Below are 16,232 nucleotides of genomic sequence, written 5' to 3'. Positions count from 1 at the left end.
GGTGTGGCCGGAAAAATGCTTTTTTCGTAGACATGCAAAATTGAACGCAAAATAGATCCACATTTTTGTGGCCTGCAAATAAAATAAGGCCACCTGAATGTCCATGACAGTCATAGAATACAGGTTTTCTATTGTTTACACATTTTATAGATTTCATTGAGTTTTTCCTTAAATGTCACTTCGGGCTTGCAGGACCCAATACTACGGTCATGGAAAAGCATTCCTAAAACTAGTGTCCTTACATGGTTCTTCTGTCTTCCAAATGCAGCAGTTCTTCACCGCTCCTGCTGTATGCCAACTAGGAGTTTGAAGTCAAGGAGGCCGACACTTCCTCCTGATGTCAAGGTTGCTGCAGCCAAATTCTGCCCCTTCTCCGCTGATTGACATTTCCTAGCACAGACAAGGAGAGGCCCGTGATTACATTGCCTGTGTAAGGAAACGTCATTCAGCAGAGAAAAGGGGCAGGATTTGAGTGCAGCAATTATAATTTCAGTCAGGAAGCTCTGATCAGAGGATTTTCACTGCATTCAGATGTGAGAACTATAGAAAAGAGCATGAGCTGACCGTTCAGGCAGTTTGAAGGTAAGATCTTGCAGTGACATGTTCCTTTTAATGTCAGATACAGATATTGAAGTATTAAAAGGGTTTTCCACATCTTAACATTGATGACCTACCCTGTGGATAGGTCATCAGTATCTGAAAGTAAGGTTCTAACACCTGGGACCCCCACCGATCAGCTGTTTGACACCAGTGCCACAGCTTACCAAGCACAGCCCCCTACATTGTATAGCGGCTGTGCATGGAATTACACTGAGCCCCATTCGCTTCAATGAGGCCGAGCTGCTCCTAGGCCATGAGACAGATTAACATGTCGTCACTGGCCTCGGAAAAGCTAAGCTACGGCTGCAGTGCCGCTGGATTCTCAAACAGCTGATCAGCAAGGGTCCCAGGTCTCAGACCCTCACTGATCACCTATCCAGAGGTTAGATCAGTACTAAAATTCTGGAAAACCCTTTTAAGTGTCCACATAAAGTCATGAAATTGCACCGCAAGAAAGTGTAGGTATCAAAGAACAAATCATGTAACCTTGCACTACATGCAAGAATTGCTAGGTCCCTAGGCTGACTCAACTTAGGGCTCTTTCACACTTGCGTTCTTTTCTTCCGGCATAGAGTTCCGTCGTTGGGGCTCTATGCCGGAAGAATCCTGATCAGTTTTATCCTAATGCCTTCTGACTGGAGTGAAATCCATTCAGGATGTCTTCAGTTCCGGAACGTTTTTTGGCCGGAGAAAATACCGCAGCATGCTGCGCTTTTTGCTCCGGCCAAAAATCCGGAAGACTTGCTGCAAGGCCGGATCCGGACTTAAGCTAAATGTTGTTTCAGCGCATTGCCGGATCCGATGTTTAGCTTTTTCTCAATTGTTACCATGGCTGCCGGGACGCTAAAGTCCTGGCAGCCATGGTAAAGTGTGGCGGGGAGCAGTATACTCACCATCCGTGCGGCTCGCAGGGCGCTCCAGCGTGACGTCAGGGCGCCCCAAGTGCATGGATCACGTGATCGCATGGCACGTCATCCATGCGCATGGGGCGCTCTGACAATTCTGGAGCGCCCCGGGAGCCGCATGGACTGTAAGTATACCGCTCCTACTATGGCAACCAGGACTTTAATAGCGTCCTGGGTGCCATAGTAACACTGAAAGCATTTTGAAGACGGATCAGTCTTCAAATGCTTTCAGTACACTTGCGTTTTTCCGGATCCGGCGTGTAATTCCGGCAAATGGAGTACACGCTGATCGGGACAACGCAAGTGTTAGAGGCCTAAGGGAGATTTAAAAATTACAAAAGTTTCCAAGAAAGCTTGTTACACCTGCAGATAATAGTGAAGATGACCACTAACAATCATTCGTATGAATGCTCGTTAGGAATGATCCAGCAGTGTAATAATGCCCAAATAGAAAGATAGATGGCCGACACTACTCACCAAGACCACCGGGCTCCAGGTTATGGGATAGCAATAATGATAAATCAGAGGGGCGCTAAGTGTCGGAAAACCCCTAAATCAAATGCAGCATAGAAAATATGTCCATGGCACTGCACAATACAGGGAGTATAGGTACAGCACATACAGCTGGCCAATGGCAGTTTCGTGTTGTGCGACGCTTTCTCAGAGGCCTTGAGACAGCATCACACGAAACTGCCATTGGCCGGCTGTACTTTTACTCCCTGTATTGAATGTATGAATAAATGGACTATTCACAATTGAGTGCTGTGAACATATTTTCTATGCTGCAGTGTAAGGCTACTTTCACACTAGCGTTTGATCGGATCCGTTCTGAACGGATCCGATCATAATAATGCAGACGGAGGCTCCGTTCAGAACGGATCCGTCTGCATTATTTTGGCATTTAAAAGCTAAGTGTGAAAATAGCCTCGGACGGATCCGTCCAGACTTTCAATGTAAAGTCGAGGGACGGATCCGCTTGAAGATTGAGCCATATTGTGGCATCTTCAAACGGATCAGTCCCCATTGACTTACATTGTAAGTCTGGACGGATCCGCACGGCCAGGCGGACACCCGAACGCTGCAAGCAGCGTTCAGCTGTCCGCCTGTCCGTGCGGAGGCGAGCGGAGCGGAGGCTGAATGCCGCCAGACTGATGCAGTCTGAGCGGATCCGCATCCATTCAGACTGCATCAGGGCTGGACGGAAGCGTTCGGGTCCGCTCGTGAGCCCCTTCAAACGGAGCTCACGAGCGGACAGCCGAACGCTAGTGTGAAAGTAGCCTAAATTGCAGGCAAACTGATTCAGTATGGGGGGGGATGAGAGATTGCATTAGCGATTGCTCCTTCCTATACTGTGGTGGAGATTGCTGCATGTAATAAATAGTCTCTTCAGCTTTCTTCTCCCCAACTGCCTGCAAAAATCTGCAGATGTAATATAAGCTTAACTTCAATTTGAGCATAAATCAGCTTAATGCTGCCCATACAGTGTGACCACATGCGATTCACTGCTAGTTGCGGTGCCGGCACAGGCCGTTTCAAGTTGCACAGACAAGTGCAGCCCAATGTATGGGGAGCCCAGATGTTTGAGATGTCAAGAGTGGCAGGAGAATGAGCCATTAGATCAGGCATCCTAAAACTACCACTCCAACAATGCACTGCTGTAGGCTGTTCAGGCATGCTGGGAGTTGTAGTTTTGCAACAGCTGGAGGGCTGCAGTTTGAGTATGCCTGCATTAGATGATCTGTTTCACAGTACATGGCAGCTGCAGAAAGCCGAATCAGAAGTAGCAAGACAACTGCAAAATATTGCAGTCTGTACATTTGAACCCCACTAGTAGCTTACTGCACGTTACACATACAGATCTGACGTCAAGAATCAGTACAAAGTGCCATCAACAGGTGTGCAATACCTTTAAGACTGGGTTCCTACGTGACCAATTAGCTGTGGCTTTGCAGTCAGATTTTTATGTGAAAAGTTCACATCATTGTACAGAACCAGCAGGCTAGATGAGAATGATTTCTCATCCATGTGGTGTACAACTAAAGCATCGTAAGTTGGCCTGCAGTGTTGATTTGACATCTGCAGCATGTCAGTTTATGCTGCAGGTTGCTCCAGCAGATTTCACCCTTAGCTGAATTTGTTCCATTGCAAAGTACTGGATTTTGCTGCTGGCGTTTGTCATGCATTAGCCTCCTTTAGCAAATCTCCCCCCCCCCCCCCCCCCCCCCCCCAATAAATCACATTATCTGCACCTCAGACCAAATATTAGGGCCCCTTCCACTAGTAAGTTGAGCAGACATTCATTCCCAATAGTATGTGTATGAAACGGTGCTGCTGATCACCAGAACAATCTTCATTACATCCTTCATGAATCACCTAAAACAGTCATCTGTATAAACCGGGTGGGGGAGAATGTGCTGCTGACAATACACAATGTGAATAGGGGGATGAATAGTGTAACATTAGTGTTGGGCCATGTGAAGCTCTTTAACCCCCAAGAGGTCCATTAGTAACAGTTACATCTTTAACTCTTTGCATCAGTCTGGCTAGCAGCTAGAGATTTGTGCCTGGTTGCATTTGAAGTCTGACAATCTAAGGCTACTTTCACACTTGCGTTCGGGGCTCCGCTTGCGAGTTCTGTTTGAAGGCTCTCACAAGCAGCCCTGAACAGATCTATCCAGAATGCATCAGTCTGGCACCGTCTGTCCTCCGCTCCACAGGCGGACACCAACGGATCTGTCCAGAGTTACAATGGAAGTCAATGGGGGCGGATCCGTTCAAAGGCGACAATACGGTGCATTTTTCAAACGGATCTGCCCCCCCCCCCCCCCCATTTACTTTCAATGGAAAGTCTGGACAGATCCGTCTGAATACAAATAGTACTTTTTTAGTAAAATATAATGCAGACGGTTCCATCTGAACGGATACCATAGTTTGCATTATAGGAGCGGATCCGTCTGTACAAATACCAGACGGATGCGCACCAAACGCAAGTGTGAAAGTAGCCCAAGCTTTAAAACAAGACAACAGCATTAGGCTACTTTCACACTAGCGTTCGGCTGTCCGCTCGTGAGCTCCGTTTGAAGGGGCTCACGAGCGGACCCGAATGCAGCCGTCCAGCCCTGATGCAGTCTGAATGGAGCGGATCCGCTCAGACTGCATCAGTCTGGCGGCGTTCAGCCTCCGCTCGGACAGCTGAACGCTGCTTGCAGCGTTCAGGTGTCCGCCTGGCCGTGCGGATCCGTCCAGACTTACAATGTAAGTCAATGGGGACGGATCCGTTTGAGGATGCCACAATATGGCTCAATCTTCAGGCGGATCCGTCCCCCATTGACTTTACATTGAAAGTCTGGACGGATCCGTACGAGGCTATTTTCACACTTAGCTGTTATATGCTAAAATAATGCAGACGGATCCGTTCTGAACGGAGCCTCCGTCTGCATTATTATGATCGGATCCGTTCAGAACGGATCCGATCAAACACTAGTGTGAAAGTAGCCTTACCAAGGCCCGAGCAGCATCCAGCATCTTTTTAGCTAGCACCCCTTACTAAAATGTGTAACAAGACCCTTACAGTCACCAGACATACAATAAAATTACCACCAATGTTGACTTTTTTGTTTTTATTGGAAAACAAATATACAACTTGGAATGGATTTGAGGCAAATTGTGCCATAAGCAGGTTCTTCTGAAAAGTGGCTAAACCAAAGTAAACCTTAAACTGGTGAAGGAGCTTACAACTCACTGCTGGGTAATGCTATGAAGACCCCTCACATCAGTGTAATGCAAAGAAAAACAAAAATCAAAATGAGAAAAAAATAAAATAAAAATTGTAAGCATGTGAAGATGTTCCAGGTTTGGAGCAAACAATACAGGAGGAAGAGGCAGGAAGGGTGGAAGGAGAAAACAAGACATGTATCTGGATATACCAGCTTTGCATTAGTGCAACATAAGTTCAATATTGTTAACCATCTGTAGTTTTGAGTAGTTTACTCCACATTCCAACAAGCAGACAAGTTACTTGAAGAAATCCAAGTTTGAGAGGGGGCAGGAAGTAAAAAATTAAAACTGAAGAGCCCCGATGTTCCCATGTAACTAAATTCATCAAGGTCTTCCATGTGCACAAAGGGCTTTGGTAAAATCCAGAGTAAGCCACATGCAGCATTTGTTACTGATCAACTTTCCATGGAAACCAAAAGAATAAAAAGTTTAAGAAAAAGACAGTGACAGGAATATGGGAAACATGAATGGAATTCTAAATTACTATACATGCATTTTTTTGACAGTAAGGGGAAACATTTTACAGATAAGTTACAAACAAAGAAAGGCAAATAAACATCTTTGTACAAGAAATTTAACACATTCTGTACAATCTTCACTTTGCTGTCATCATTTGTACAAACTCTGCAAGAGAAAAAGAACAGTGTGAAAACACAAGCAAGACCATCTTACAACATGTTCTAAAGTCTTTACTCATTCTTCTGATACATTAAAGGCAGTGGAGCAAAAGACGTGAGACCAGATGCCCTTAACACAGTTGCTTTGCTTACAGGAAAGTAAAGGTGGCAGCACTTGTCAAGTTACTCCATAACAGTTTAAGGGAGTACACCTTAGACATACACCCGATATTGGTGTTCAGTCAACTGCCATCTCAGAGGGTCCCACCAGACATGCACCTTGTAGTGCTCTGGTAGTATAAAGACTCTGATTTTGGACACCCTGGACCACCCACTGATGAGCTGTTTTAGAAGGAACCAGCGCTTGCAGTAGTGCCACAGACTTCTCTCAGCTTTTCCTAGGCCATTGAGGACATGTCTATGTCATGTGACCTAGGAGCAGCTCAGGCCCATAGAAGTGATTGGAGCACAGCTGCTATACAATGTACTGTGCTTGGTGAGCTGAGAGAAGGCCGGGGCACTCACAGGAGCACCAATGCCTTCTCAAACAGCCGATTGGTAGTGATCCTGGGTGTCAGACCCACACAGATCAGATACTAAAGACCAATCCTCAGGATAAGTCATCAGTATTAAAATCCCAGAAAACCATTTTAATGCCCGAGAACAAAAGGTCTGAGTATTTAGAAATGAAATAGCCTGATCCTTACTTCCCAACCCTTAAGCAGGAGATCCTAGGCCACAAAAGAGTGTTGGCTGGACCACTTTAACCAGAGGCTACAAACATACATGTAACAAGCTTAAAAGGGGCTTTCTAAGATCAGGAACCCCTTTTCAGAGGGGAGAGTTAAATATACTCCAGTTCCATCACATCTGCTTCCAGTCCCCATTAGTGACGAGCCGTCTACTCATCACTGTGGCTGGTCAGTTGGCCACAATCATGTGCCGTGCAGTCGTTGATTGGCCAGCCACAGTCACATGAGTGTAGAGAGCAGGTCACACTTCCAGTCCAGCGGGGACCAGAGACCGAGAAGCCCAAGCTTATTGTAGACTGGAACCCACCTTCATAATTTACTTGGCCGTCACCATCAATGTCTGCTTCCCTGATCATTTCATCAACCTCTTCGTCCGTTAACTTCTCACCCAGATTTGTCATAACATGACGGAGTTCAGCAGCGCTAATGTAACCGTTTCCATCCTGTAGAAAATGGAAGCTCAGACTGTAAGCTCAGCAACCAAGCATTTAGCATCACCACATGTCAGAGCTACGACCGTGCACAGTGGCCTTACACAACAGGTTGGCAGATTAGCCTGTACATTAAAGAGGACCTTTCACCACTCCTGACATGCCCATTTTAATATCTTCATGCATTCCCCATGTAACAATTCTGGAGCATCCATTATGTCTGAATGTGGTCCCATTAATTTATTATTTGTACTACAAGTGATGATGATTGCCATTAGCCTTCAGGAAGGGTACAGAGGGGAAGTAACCAGTGGGGGGTACCTGCCCAGACTATCCAATCAGAGCAGCCATTTTCAGACTGCGCAGGGACACACCCAACTGGTTACCACCCCTCCATACCCTTACTGCAGACTGCTGGCAATTCATTCATAACTTCTAGTACAAATAAATGAGTGGCACAACAGTCATAGATGCTCCCAGAATGGTCATTACATGGGGACTGCATGTAGCCATTAAAGTAGGCATGTCAGGAGCAGTGAAAGGTCCTACTCAAGCGAACCTGTCACCATGTTCTGACATAAAACCAAAGGTACCTTAATACTTGTTGTTTACCCTGATAGTTCCCAGCGATCGATCCATCCATCATTTTCTCAGGACTAACCTGTCCTAATTTATTGCCCTATAAAGCTTTCCTGCCCTTTATGCCAATTAACATACGAGTCATATCTTTGACCTGAGAAGTGTCATTTTCTCGGAGTCAAGCACCTCAGCTCCGCCTAAGAAACGCCCCATCGATAAAATCTCATGCATGCGCAATATTCATTTTGGGCAGAACTATGTTGGAAAGATCAAGTGCATGATTTCAGACGAGATTACAAGCAGTGAGGGCAGCAGAAATTGGCTGTCAAAGTCTAGGGGAGGGAAATAAGCCAATGGTGTGAAGCGAAGAAGTCATTTACGCGAATGAGTGGGAAAGCTTTATAGGGCAGGTTAGTCCTGAGAAAATTATGGAGCAATCACTGGAAACCATCAGGGTAAACAAGTATTATGGTACATTTGAGAGAAAAAAAATTATAAATATATATCAGAACATTGTGACAGGTTCCCTTTAAGGTCAGTGTTTATGCAAAAAAAAAGTCATCTACAGTGTAACATCACTAGGCACATGGTAAATGTACAAGTCCTGACCAAATACAAGTCAGCATCGTTGGACTACTGGCCATTGGAGCCGAGTGAATTCACCCTGCTGAATCGGGAGCTACACATTTCTCCTAATTTTACTATTACTATTGGGTAGAAGCACCTGTCTACATTGAGATTGTGATGTATGCAAACTAAAAAGGCTGCATGTGTCAATCCTGCCCTGCAGAACAAACAATGCAAATATGTGCTTTCAGCTTGGGCGCTTCTTATAATCTACACAATTACTATGGAAAGTAATTGTGCAACGGCAGCCCCATCACTAAGCAGAGTCAACTGCCAAGGCACAAGACTGTCCCCAATATGCTCAGTTTGAGCACAATATTCCTGAGGGACCACCTGCCAGTCATGATCTGAGAATATCCCACAGAATGAAGACCTGTGGCGAGTCCTAATGCATTGAAACTAGTTCCATCACCTGCTCAATACTAAGGAAATCTTGAACCATGATCGGCAAGTGGGCCCTGAGGACCAGAGTTAAGGAACAAGGTTAGTGCATAGTATATTCTAGGATATGGTCAGTCTTCATACCACACACCCCATCTTGAGAACTTGTCACCATGCAAATGTGGTATAGGGTGTGAGGTGCTGAGCAGCTAGATACTGAGTTTTAGGAGATGCAGTAAATCTTATAACTTGTTCATTTAAACCCCTGCTTTATCTTGTAGTCACAAGGGAGGTTCTGCTGTAAACAGCTTTCCCGTTGGGCTCATGCCTGTATGCCCTCTGAGACAGTCCGTGAGCGGGCATACATAGTGTGCACACCATCATCGGTTACTATGATGCTGTGCACATCAAGCCACCCATGGGGCTATTGTCCTGCACTCATATGATGGTGACAGGTCCCCTTTAGATCAGAAAGGTGTTTTCATCCTTTTAGATTCCAATTTAGTGACTTTATAAAGCTGACAAGAGCCTAGTTCCAGTCCTGTGTCAGAGGAACAGCCTAGCTAGATGCTGTCATTTACCTCCAGACCTCTTGGACCAGCAACCTCCAGCTGCTGTGCAACAACTCCCAGCTCTCACACATACTTGTACAAGTGAAAGAACGGCCGAGTTAAGGAATCTGGGAGTTGACAGAGGTTGCTGTGGACTCAAACAGGCTTTTCCTCTGCAGCGACAGCCTGCCGGCTAGATTTACTGCAGGTGTGGAACTAGCCCAAGGAACAGCCATTTTCAGAATAGAAGTCTAGAATTAGATTCCCTTTTTTTTTTTTTTTAAACAACTCAAATAGTAAGTGTCCCATCTTGGTCAGAACTAGTCCCATACAACTGAAAGGCAGTATAACAACCATGTCAAATTTACTCCAAAGACATTGATCATTACCTTCACTGTGCCAAGAACAGTCTGCATTTGCAGTATTTGAACTACAGCACAACCACACCATCTGAAAAGTGCCCCATCTTCAGAAAGTGCAAGAGTCACATAAAATGAGCATCCAATATACTGCAATAAACAGGCTAAAAAATGCTGTGTCTTCAGAACAAAGCCTGCTACAAGGGCAAGTAGACGTTGCGCTCCCAACAAGCCTACATGCTTAGGTAGTTTCCTGATCTGCATGCATAATCTTGGGAGCCTGTCACATTGAACATGGCATCTGACCTACCACAAGCATGTTCTAGAGGAGGAGCTTAGTGGGAAAGAATTCAGTGCAACTTTGATTGAAGTCCAAACTCAGGACCGGCCATACCCAATGACTGAGCTATATTTGCAGACAGACATTCAGAGACGGTTGCTGCTCCATTACCAAGACCACCTCTCCATTGGAAGCCCAACCACATGAAAAGCAATTACAGTCAGCTACAAGTTATCCAGAACCATGTCCTCCATACCCCAATGCTGGTAGACTGGACAGCATTCTTATGACAGAACATCTCAACCTGCCTGTTGTCTCAGATGCAAAGCCAAATGTAAGCCAAGTGTGTACCACTCACCATACAAGCAGTCAATGCAATTGAGAGACTACTTTTAACTTATAGGGACAAGCAGACACTTAAATTCCATAATTTGCCGATACCTTGTCAAACACACGGAATGCTTCTCTGATTTCCTCTTCACTATCTGTGTCTTTCATTTTTCTAGCCATCATAGTCAGGAATTCAGGAAAGTCGATTGTTCCGTTACCTGTTGAAGACAGAAGGTGGGATTAGAGACAAACACTACTAACTGAAGACATAGCGCATGGACCAGAGCACATACCATCAGCGTCTACTTCATTGATCATGTCCTGCAGCTCGGCCTCCGTGGGGTTCTGGCCAAGCGACCTCATCACTGTGCCCAACTCCTTTGTTGTGATGGTGCCATCACCATCCTTGTCGAATAGCGAGAAGGCTTCCTTGAATTCTAGAAGGAAAATGAATTCTGTAAGACATCTAGAAATAGAATACCAGTTTCCTACAGATTTACTATTACTAGTCTACTCATGTATGCAGCTGTAACCATAAATGAAAAGATTCTACAAAAATGGCAGGGGTAGGACAAAAGCCCCAAGGGGTCATGTACAGCCCCAATTACATAGTAATGCTCAGAGGGCCATCAGCGGCAGATGTCCATGGTCACATCCATACACTGATACCTTAGGCATCATTATGCAACATGTGGAAACAAGTCTAATGTCTAACTTATTGTGACAAACTTACCTGCAATCTGCTCTTCTGTCAGTTGGTCAGCCTGAAAGATAAGACAGGAGTGAGTAAAGCTCACAACCCACAGTATAGATAGAAATCTATTGTGAACCCACCAACATCCTAAAAACCACCACAACCCAGTCCGCAAATATCAGCATAAGAGTATCCCGGTTGTCCTAAGGAGAAACATGGGCATGACAGAAGCTGCAGACACCTGGTCTAAAGCAGGAAGACCACTTCAGGTCTGGGCAGGAATCAAGGAATGAGACTCCAACTCACTGCACTGTCAGCAATGCCACCATTGGCATCAGGTCATGTGAAGCAGCATTGGCCTATCTGCCACCAAGGACTCAACGAGTCCAGGTATCCCGAGATGCATACAGGGAACCATCATGGCAAATGCAGTTTAATAAGTGTCCGATAGGAGAGGGACCCACATCAAGCTCATTGCTGGTGAAGGTGCTGCCCTCTCCATTTCTATGGGACTTCAAAATAGCCACAAACACACCTGGACATTTTAGCACAGCCTCCTCTCCATGTATAGTGCCTGCAAGATGGTATCCCCTGGAAATAGGTGTGGACGACATGTGGCATCTCCTGTAGCAGTGCCATGTGGAAATTAGGAATACCCAATCTGTCACCATCCATAATATAGTTAACATGCAATCCCTCTGATTACAAGAGGCCTAGGTCCTCAGTGAGTGGAGTAGCGGTGTGCACGTGTGATCTGCATTCACCTATCCAGTGGTTGGATGTAGAATTCTTCCACCCTAAACTATTACTACTTCTTCCCCCCCCAATCAACCTGGTAGAGTTTATAGATGTCAGTTTTCATTGGTGTAAGTCAGCCACAGCCTGAGCGGTCAGCCAACTAGACCAAGGTAGAGAAGAAGTCAGAATACACCAGTAGGCAATCCAACACCAAAAGTGAAGGTAGACTCCAGGGTCTACAGTCTGATATTACACCTGACCTTGCAAGTGCCCAACTGTTAAGCAGAAACTAAATCTGATCACTCCAATCACTGGATCACAGTTACTGTCTAATCAAATGTCACCCAAATGTGGAGCAGGATTTATTGTCTAATAAAACTACAGTAAAATGGACCCAAAAGTGAGGCTTCACCTCCAACCCTGAGCAGATGACTGCATGCTTAAGGGGTTTCTGTCACTAGAATTTTTAGTATTAAACTGGCTGACCTTAGCGATGTGCTAATGTCAGCTGCACCCAACTGCTATTCTAATGATTATCCGTGCCCCTGTTACTGTAGAATTCTTACTTTTATAATATGTAAATGAGCCTCTAGGGGGGCAGGCGTTGCTCCTGCACCTAGAGGCTCCCACCTCAAGTCACGCCTTCCAAGTGTTGACTGACGGGGCCAGGCATCGTTCACATCCTTCTGCCTGCCCTGGGAAAATCTTGCACTGTTCAGTATTCTGCACAGTGAGGAAGCTGGCAGCCTGCAAGCTTCCTTCCCTCACCATACCTGCGCAGAATACTGAACAGCATAAAATTTCCCCAGGGCAGGCAGAATGATGCGAACGATGCCTGGCCCTGTCAATCAACACTTGGTGGGAGCCTCTAGGTGCAGGAGCAATGACCCCCCCCCCCCCCATTTACATATGATAAAAGTAGGAATTCTACAGTAATGGGGGAAAGATAATTAGAATAGCAGAGTTAAGTGCAGCTGACATTAGCACATCGCTAAGGTCAGCCAGTTTAATACTGAAAATTCTAGTGACAGAAACCCTTTAAAGGACATCCGTCAGCAGATTTGTACCCATGACACTGGCTGACCCATTACATGTGCACTTGGCAGCTGAAGGCATCTGTGTCAGTCCCATGTTCATGTGTGCCCGCATTGCTGAGAAATATTATGTTTTAACATATGCAAGTGAGCCTCTAGGCGCAACAGAGGCATTACCATTACTCCTGGAGGCTCTCAGCAACTGCCAAGCCCTCTGCACTTTGACCAGGTAGGTGTGACCACATTTACACTGCACGTCCCCGTTAAGAGTGCAGAGGGCGCAGCACAAAGAGCAGAGCCTCCAGGTGTGATGGCAACGCCCCTGTTGCCCCTAGAGGCTCAGTTGTATATTTTAGAATAATTTCTCAGCAATGTGGGCACATGAGCATGGGACTAACAGATGCCTTCAGCTGCCAAGCACACAGGCAACAGGCCACCCAGTGTCATAGGGACAAAACTACTGACAGAAGCCCTTTAACACAACAATGACAATTCCAGTGCTCAGCACAACAAAACAGAGGGCATATAGAGCAGCAGCCGCCATGTTCACATCACCGGCCATCATCTACAACTATGACCAGGATTTCTATGGCTGAGGCAGAGACTTCTTGGAATGTCACTCACAAGGCCAAGTGCACATCAAGACATGCCATCCCCAGCACAGCTTTCCTGCAAGGACACGCCATCTCTGCTGGCCAGCACGTCGACCACTAATCAGGCAAGTCAACTTAGGCTACTTTCACAATAGCATTAATATTTTCTGGTATTGAAATCAGTCACAGGGTCTCAATACCAGAAAAAAAACTTTTCCATTGTGTACCCATTGTCAATAGAACGCTCCAAAGTGCATTCCATTTGGTTGCGTTCTCATACCGGAGAGCAAACTGCAGCATGCTACGGTTTGCATTCTGTCCTGGGATGCAGAGAAAGACGGATCCAGCATGACCCCCAATGCAAGTCAACGGGGACGGATCCATTTTCTCTGACAATAGAGAACAGATTCGTTCCCCATTGACTTTCAATGGAGTTAATGACGATCTGTCTTGGCCATGTTAAAGATAATACAACCAGATCCGTTCATAACAGATGCAGACTGTTGTATTATCAGTAACTAAAGCGTTTTTTGCTGAACCCTGCCGGCTCCAGTAAAAACACTAATGTGAAAGTAGCCTTAGATGTGTAGATAAAGGCACATTTGCATGAGGCGATCAAGCCATTACCAAGAACAGGGTGTTCCTTCATCAGTGCATTTACAGGCAGCGATCACCTCCACTGTATGCAGTGACGGCTGCCCCCGCTCATGTCTATACAGGGAAGCAAATCCCTCATTACACGGCCTGCTGCCCAGAAATGATCATTCAGGTGTCCACCAACAGCAATCTGCTTATCCTACTGGGAGAACTGTGACAGATAGGGACTCGCTCAATGCCATCCCCACCACCAACTCAACTCCCCCATATACATTTAAATCTAGCTTGGCCAAGTGTGTATGTATTTAACAGGAATAGGATAAAGCTGTTAAATGATCTCTGGGGAGGACAAAGACAATCCCTTGGAGAAAGTGGGTCAGAGGCAGCATATCCCCAGGTGTATTACTTTAAAAATGGCAGCCAACCTACAGTAATTGGTATGGGGGCTTTTAAGACTATCTACTAAAGAAACACCAATCTGAAAGCCCAGGGTTCATAGCGTTTGGCGCGGCCTGACAAGGCATGCTTCACATCAAATCCCAACCACCACAGCACAGTCGGTGCACCCATCGCAAGCTTTTCTGGGAGTTTAAGGAGTTGTCTCATTCGGGATATTAATTGCATAATATGCCATAAAAGGTCTGATAGGAGTGGGTCCTGCAGGAGCATGTGTCATTCACGGCAATGGGACTGTCAAACAAAAGCCACTCAGCCAGTTTTGGAAGTCCTGCAGGTGAATGCACTTCACAGCCCCTCTTCAAGGGTCACCAGTGCACTCAAGACCATCTCCACAGACATTAGGTCTAGAGAGCTCAGAGGATCAGATCATGGCCATTTTCTTCCAAAAACCTATTCCACTCATTTACAGTTAGACCCAATACCGCAGCAACAATTCACAACCTGGTGCAGTTTATATGGGGGGGGGGGGGAGCCAGTTGCCCCAATACTGTCTGCATTTTTAGACCATGCTAATTAGATTAGTATGAACATACTTGAAGTTTGAGGCGAAGTGAGAAGATAAACTTATTCTGCCAGCTCCTGCTGTTGCACATGCCCAGTAGGTGGGACTTCTCAGCCACTCCTCTTTGCAAGACAATATAGCAGAAAAGGGGTTCATATTCTCACTACCCCTGCTATGCTCCACTAGAGGCATGCATGTGCTGCCAATTTATTATTGTCATAAGTGCTGACCAACTCTTAAAGCTCACTTCTACAGATGACAAGATGTGGCGGCAAGTCACTAAGTAGCCCCAACATACAAGCTTCCAATAACTATCAAAATAGCAGCGCAGCATTAAGGCTACCTTCACACCAACCTGCTAAATAGAGCAACGCTAATGCCCACCCATTAGTACCATCACTGGAAGCCTCCACTGATGTGAAACTAGCCTAAAGTGACTAGGCAGTCCAATTCTGACATGCCGCACCAATATGCAGGTTTACATAGTTCTCTGGCCTACAGCCAAGGCTAGTTCCACACTTCAAGCTATTCAAGTAGTGAACCTGTGTACCGAAGTTCACCATATGGCCTAGCCAGAGACTTCTGTTCCTTCAGACCCAATTGACTAATGGGATCTGGCATGATCACAGAATTCTGCCAGATAAAAGCCAGTGCATGCACCAGTTTGTCCAGCAGTAACATTGCCTCATGCCAGATCTACTTCTAGTCAGTGGGGTCTGGTGGTGAATGGCAGTATCCAGCTAGGCCGATATGGTGAACAGACAGGCTGTTCCTCTTCCAGAACAGCCTGCCGATAGCCTTGTATGGAACTACTAGCCTAGATGGACAATACTGTGAAACTTCTACAGGTTTGATAAGAGATCAGTTCTCACCCAGATGAAGTTGGAAACCTGAAGTCACAGGACATCAATACATTGCCTCTTGTAGGGAGAAAGGACCACAGTTGTAGAACTTTTACCTAGTCAAGGCTCAGTACAGAAGATAGTCCCCAGGTAGCCATCAATTCCATCCTTTCCACAGAAGGACATGGTTTCTTAAAGTAATGCCATCTGACATTTTAAGGGACAATAGAAAACCAGCAGTACATTCAATGTTCTCTGAACGCAGGACTTCCATTTTCTGGGTTGTGTATGTTGCCCTCCATTGACTGGTTGAGACTACATGGTGGCTGCATCCATAGTAGCAAGTTTCCCCAGGAAATAAAATCCATCCAGATGCAGATATATGAATTACATACAATGCAAGAGACCACTGATGCAATGGCCTGAATAGCAAAGACCAAGCTGGTTGACCATATGTCCCATCACGAAACCAGGCAGCCCCAGGACTATAGATGACCTATCCACATTATAGGTAATCAGTATATGAATCAGCAGGGGTCCAACTTCCAGCACCCACCACAAATCAGCTGTCGGAAGAGGCAGTG

The 16,232-nt window shown here is 45.8% G+C and overlaps 1 protein-coding gene across 1 annotated transcript; it reads right to left on the bottom strand.

The window, feature by feature from the left end:
* Nucleotides 1-5,110: 5,110 nt before the first annotated feature.
* On the bottom strand, nucleotides 5,111-11,077 carry CALM2 (calmodulin 2). Its single transcript, XM_044289648.1, has 5 exons — nucleotides 10,923-11,077; nucleotides 10,483-10,626; nucleotides 10,301-10,407; nucleotides 6,959-7,094; nucleotides 5,111-5,906 (listed from the first exon to the last, which is right to left on the bottom strand). Exons 2-5 carry the CDS (start codon nucleotides 10,550-10,552, stop codon nucleotides 5,878-5,880), a joined length of 342 nt encoding a protein of 113 aa, XP_044145583.1. The 5' UTR covers nucleotides 10,553-10,626; nucleotides 10,923-11,077; the 3' UTR covers nucleotides 5,111-5,877.
* Nucleotides 11,078-16,232: the final 5,155 nt, after the last annotated feature.

This window comes from Bufo gargarizans, chromosome 4 (genome assembly GCF_014858855.1).
Source record: "Bufo gargarizans isolate SCDJY-AF-19 chromosome 4, ASM1485885v1, whole genome shotgun sequence".
Classification (NCBI taxonomy): Eukaryota; Metazoa; Chordata; class Amphibia; order Anura; family Bufonidae; genus Bufo; species Bufo gargarizans.
The sequence above is the reverse complement of the archived record's forward strand: the minus strand, read 5'-3'. Positions and strand labels throughout refer to the sequence as shown.